Below are 5721 nucleotides of genomic sequence, written 5' to 3'. Positions count from 1 at the left end.
GAAGAGCTAAAGGACGGCGCCGGCGGGCGTCACTGCCGCCGCGCTGCCGTGTTGCACCGGAGAGGATGAAAGAGCGAGGAACAGATCCGAGAGGGAAGGAGGGTGACGTAGCCACCGAGCCGATCATCTTCCTCGCCGCCAGTGCCGTCGTTGTCACCCTCGATGGAGGAGAGAGGGGAGAGCACTTGCGAGGAGCTACTGCAGAAGCCATCACGCGTTGCTGCTGTGGCTTAACGGCGTTGCCGCCGACTGTGAAGCTGCCGCCGATTTGTCGCGCGAGGAGCCCGTGCCATCGCCGATCATCCTTGCGCTACGTCGGAGGCAGACCTGCGAACTGAAGGGAGCGCGACCCATAGCCACAGAAAAAGAAGAAAGGACGCGCGCGGGAGGTTGATGCCGCCGCTGTCACCGCCGCTACCGTGAATGGGGTCGTTGCCATCGCCCTGCACGCCGGCGCCGTACACCACATCGCCAGAGGGCCAGAATGCGATGGAGGAGAAGCCTACCTTCGCCACTGCCTTTCACTGCCGCCTACCTCTGCCACTACCAACCTGCTGCTTCGCGGTGCTTAGCTGGCACTTCTGATACTGTCGTCGGAGTTCTGAGGCCACCGGAGCCACCGCCGGAGCTTCTGGCTGCTTTTGCCGTCGCTAGAAAACTCTACCGGTAAGGGCTTTGAACTTGGTTTTTATTCGTTTAAGATTTCGGAAGCTTTATCGCCTCTGTATGTGGGTTTCAGTTACCAACGCCGGAGTCCGGTTGCTGCTGTCGTTTGTGGTGGCTGCCGGAGGCCGCCACTGTTCGGTTCAGCCGTTCCTTCTTCGTTTTGGTAAGTAAGTATGTTTCGGAAAGCCTCGCGTTATTATTTCGTTGTGTTTGGTTAATGAATATGAATTTTGGTAATGTGGGGTCGGGTCCTAATTATTATATGTTGCGATTAGCGTTGCTATGGTTATTGCGAAGGTGGCTGGGAGCTGAGGTTTTGGTTGCCGTCAGTTCGAGTTGAGGCGGAAAGGACTCTGTGAGACGTTTGGGTTATGGAACTGCGTTTTGAGGTAGCGGCGCTTTCTGAAAACTATATTTTGTATATTAGAATTATTACATATGGGTACTGATGTGAGGATGTGTATTTGGTGATGGTATCAGTCCTATGTATTGTTTGGTTGTTTTGTACGATTATGGGTGTTTGTTTGACTCGACTATTGTGTTGCTTCGTGAAACGAAATGCTTTCAAAATTGATTCTTTTAAAGCTTTGAGATCGAGTTGAATCCGTTGGAAATTGATTTGAATTGAATGGATTTTCTTGAGAACGTGTAAAATAGAATACACTCTTGATTTCAGCCTGGCTGACTTTAAATGATCTGGTTGTTGATAAATGATTGTTGCTGAACCGTTTCTTTAAAGCTTTAGAAATGGGTTTATTCGGCTGATAATGATTTGATGTTGAACCGATTTTCTTGAAATATGGAATTGAGATGATTATTGGATTTTGGCTTTCCTTGGACTGATTTTGAAATTTGGACTGTTGAAAAGGATTGTGAGACGGTTTAGTTGGGACCCGAACCGAGTCTTTGTTGAATGTTGTCTGAAATAATGATGAGTTAAAGACTTCTACTGTTTTATTTGAATTATCAAGAAAAGGATGATTCATGCTTTTGAAATGAATTGTTAAAGAGGAAATTGTGATTTAGTCTTGCTTCTTAAGAAAGGCATTGTATCTCTTTCAAGAGAAAGTTATTTAGATGAAACTTGTGTTTTAAAGCTGTTTGAATGTGAAAAGGGTTTATGCATTTGAATTTGACTTGGGGGTTTCAATTAAAGAAGTTTTAATGATTTTGAAAGGACCTGAATGTCTATTGACAAGTTTCATTTTGAAATGTTTTGAGAAAGGTTTTAAGTGCTCTTTGAATTCTGAACTCTTGCAAGACTAAGGCAATTTTGAACAGTTGAAACGCTTTAGAATTTATCATGGGGGTTGAAGTTGGTTTTTGCCTAAGTAGAGGAAACGGCTTTGAAAGAAGTAAATGAGTACGTGACTCGGTTTGGTTTAGATCCTATTTTGTTGCTCAAATCAGAAAGACAAGGTTTTAATGATTTTAAATGGATTTGGCGAAATGAGTTATGCTATTCTCCCCTAAGGACTTGGGACTTTGCTGAGAAACTTTTGTTACAAAAATCCTATTGTTGGATGGGTGATTTTGAATGTTTCAAAAGGAATCTTTAACTTTCCATGGTTTTGGAAGTTTTGGAAAGAGGAAGCCGAGAGTGGCTTATTTTAAAAAGGGAATTTTCCTTGAGTAAAAGTGGCTTATGAGCCTGAGATAATTTGAGAAATGAGATCTTCAAAGCCAAGGCTGAAAAGAGTTGAAACTTGATTTCAAAGTGAATGAATTGAGAAAAGTGATTTATGGCTTGAATGCCGATTTATGAATTTGATGATGTTGAATGGTGGAAGTGTTGTTTTGTTACGGGCCGGAATGGCTGTGTATGATTATGAATATTGGCTGGTTCTGGATTGAACCGTGAGTTGGAATGGCTGTGTATGATATTGATTTATGGTTGGTTGTCGAATGAGTTATGGGCCATATGGCTGATTATGAATTATGAGTTTAAGCCGAAGGGCTGTATTTATTGATAAATTGGCTGGTTCTGGATTGAACCGTGAGCCGGATGGATGAGATGAATGTTGTATGTGAAAATGCTTATGTTTTCTCTCTGGTTGTAAGGGTGATAGGGCACCGATACCCTCTAATAGCGACAGGGCGCAGATACCCTCTAATGGCGACAGGGCGCAGATACCCTCTAATGGTGACAGGGCACATATTCCCTCTAATGATATTAATGCGCAACAGAGAGACTGTGCCCGGGTTAGCTACCGGACACGTCGGGTTGGCTTGATAACCGACAGATGATATCATCAGCCACTAGGGACAGGCATGCATCATATGCATTTGTGTGACATTGGTTGGGTGTGCATATTATACTTGGTTTGCCTATGTGATTAATTGCTAACTGTTCTACTTGTAATAACTGTTTGTTTGTGCTTGAACTTCCTATCTGTGTTTGCATCTGGGACTCTGTTGGATTGTGGTGATTGGTTGTTGGTTGGATTGTTTGGGCCTAGGACCGTGGTTGAATTGAGATGGACCGATGGTTGGTTTCGGTATTGTGGTTATGGTTTGGAAATGTGTGAAAGGCTAATTTGGTTCAGCATAGATAAACCTTTTGAAATGCTTTTGAATATTGTTTTAAATGAACAGTTTCTTCTTTCAGAAAAAGGATTTCAGATTTCTCTTTTATTGTAAACGGTTGTTTTTGAAAAGAGGCATAAGACGGTTATTAATCACTAGTACAGTTTATCTTCACGTATCCTATTATAGTAATTCCCAAAAACCCTCTACTGAGAACCCTTTCGAGGATGATGTTCTCACCCCCCTACATTTTTCCCCTTTCAGGATATGGGCGCAGAAGTCAGGAAGAGTTTATTTAGTTGTTGTTGATATGCTTTGTATTGTTTTAGTATATTTTTGTACCCTTGCCTTTATCTTGATATATTCTGTAAGAGGGATAGGAATTGTATTGGTTAATGCTTGTAATATTATATATGTATATGTATATATATGGATGTACTCTTTATGAGTTTTTGTAAGTTGTATGGTATCTATGGATGTGCGTTGTCGAATGAAAGTATTTTGGGAGCGGTATTGCGGTTTAAAGTTTTAAACAGGCTCATATTTTAGTAGTAAATAGTATAAAAGTCGTCGTAATATCCGAGCTATCAGAGTCGCGCAGCCGGAAGCGTGAGCTTTGGTAGTTAGGGTGTTACATATAGCTTATCAATGCACATAGATTTTTAATTCTTATAGTTTCACATGAGTAGGTATCCAAATTCCCATTAAATTCTCATGACACATTCCCTTAACAACTTTTGTTCCCACGATTTCCCATACTTAACTAGCACACACAATTCTATCTTAAGCTAACCAAAGATTCAATTTGGGATATATAATTGTTTTTCGGCTTAGGGTTAGTAATGTGGTAAAATATAGAACAAATGGGATTTAAAGGCTCAAAGTGGTTAACAAAGGTAATTGAAAAGGGTAGGCTTAATTTGGATAAGTGAGTTTAAACAAATAATGGCCTCAATCATGTGCAAGCATGAAAATATAATAAATATTGGACATATAAGATAAAACAAAATATAGATTACAATCATAGAGAAGTAAACACACAAGAATGAATTAATTATGGTTAAATAATGTAACCATACATAAAGGCTCAAATCTTTCACAGGTTGTGTGTTCTTTAGCTCAAATGTCATGTTCCAAATACATCTCAAGCAAATTTATCATAAAAAATTTTGAAAAAGTAGTGAAATTTTGTTCCAAAGATAGAGTCTTAAAAGAAACTTATTGTCTTTTCAATCAAGTAGAACATGCATGCAACTATCCTAACCTATGCAATTTATTCTATTCTATAGAAGAAAGAAAATCTAACTAAAATATCCTAATTATTGGTGCTAGGGAAGAGAAATTACCTCCGGAAGTCAGGTACTGACCGACCTCCCAACACTTAAGGCTTTGCACCATCCTCGGTGCCGTCTGTCAGGAACAGGGGTGGGCTAGTAGCAGTATCTCCACAATCGGGACCATCATGGCTCCCTGTGCTAGTAAAAGAAGTGGATTCCGGGGTGTCTGAGTCTTTGCAATCTCCTCTAAGTAGCTCCCTGAGATGTTTGAATCTTCGGTTGTTACGGTGCTCTCTCAACTTAGCTTTGTGTTCTTGCCGATCCAACCTCTTGATTATCTGCTGAAGCAATTCATCAGTTGTAGGTGCTTGTGGTGTTGAAGAAGGATTATCTTCAACTGGAGTAGTAGGAAGGCTTGTAGTGGCTGCTGGGAGTCTGAGGTATTTTCCGTTAGGGACATACTGATCATCCCATGGAAGCACGGCTCTGGTGTCCCCAGCTCTGTAGGAGACTCCGGTGGCTGAGACAAGATCTGAGACCAAGGCGGGAAAAGGTAAATTTCCCGCAATTTGTACGTGTCCCATAGCATTCCGGATATGTCGTGAGAGATTCAGAGGTTGGTCTGTAAGGATGCACCATAGTAGAACAGCCATGTCCGCAGTAAAGGAGGACTCATGAGTGCTCGGAAAGACGTAATGGGACATGATCTGTGCCCATACGCGAGCCTCCAAGGTAAGTGCTGAAGCCAAGATTCCCTTAGGGCGGGTACGGTGGTATCCGTAGATCCAACGGCTGCCAGGTAATGCGATAACTCCGAGAACGGAGTCCCAGTCAAATTGGTACCTCTGGCGCTTAAGTGCGGCTCCTTGGAAGGCGTCCATTCCTTCTGGAATAGGGGGAAGACTCAGAGCTTGCTGAATGGCTGCTTCTGTAATGGGGACTTGCTTCTGCCAGACATAAACAGACTGCAGGGTTGGCATGTAGAAGTTAGAGTAGAACTCAACTACCCAAGAAAGATTGACCTACCTTAACTGTTTCCGTAGGAAACCCCATTGTCTTCGTTCAATTTGCGGCTCAACAAAGGTAGCAATATTGGACGGGAGGATAAGAAGGTATTCATTGTTATAGTTCCTTTCTGCTAGGATAGGGAACATCTGCTCACCGTAGCGATTGGGAAATCGCGCAGTGTCCTTTGTTGGAAAGGCTTTCTCCTTTTCATCAACCTTTATTATCCTCTTAACTCTTTTTGTTG

The 5721-nt window shown here is 42.1% G+C and overlaps 1 protein-coding gene across 1 annotated transcript; it reads right to left on the bottom strand.

The window, feature by feature from the left end:
- Nucleotides 1-4573: 4573 nt before the first annotated feature.
- Nucleotides 4574-5350, bottom strand: LOC148567874 (uncharacterized). Its single transcript, XM_088484634.1, has one exon. The coding sequence runs from the start codon at nt 5348-5350 to the stop codon at nt 4574-4576; it is 777 nt and encodes a 258-aa protein (XP_088340760.1).
- Nucleotides 5351-5721: the final 371 nt, after the last annotated feature.

Source organism: Arachis ipaensis, chromosome B4 (genome assembly GCF_059453495.1).
Source record: "Arachis ipaensis isolate K30076 ecotype BB chromosome B4, ASM5945349v1, whole genome shotgun sequence".
NCBI lineage: Eukaryota > Viridiplantae > Streptophyta > Magnoliopsida > Fabales > Fabaceae > Arachis > Arachis ipaensis.
The sequence above is the reverse complement of the archived record's forward strand: the minus strand, read 5'-3'. Positions and strand labels throughout refer to the sequence as shown.

What these genes read in the sequence shown, in the direction of transcription:
- LOC148567874 (XM_088484634.1), bottom strand. Translation starts at nt 5,350, where the DNA reads ATGGACGCCTTCCAAGGAGCCGCACTTAAGCGCCAGAGGTACCAATTT.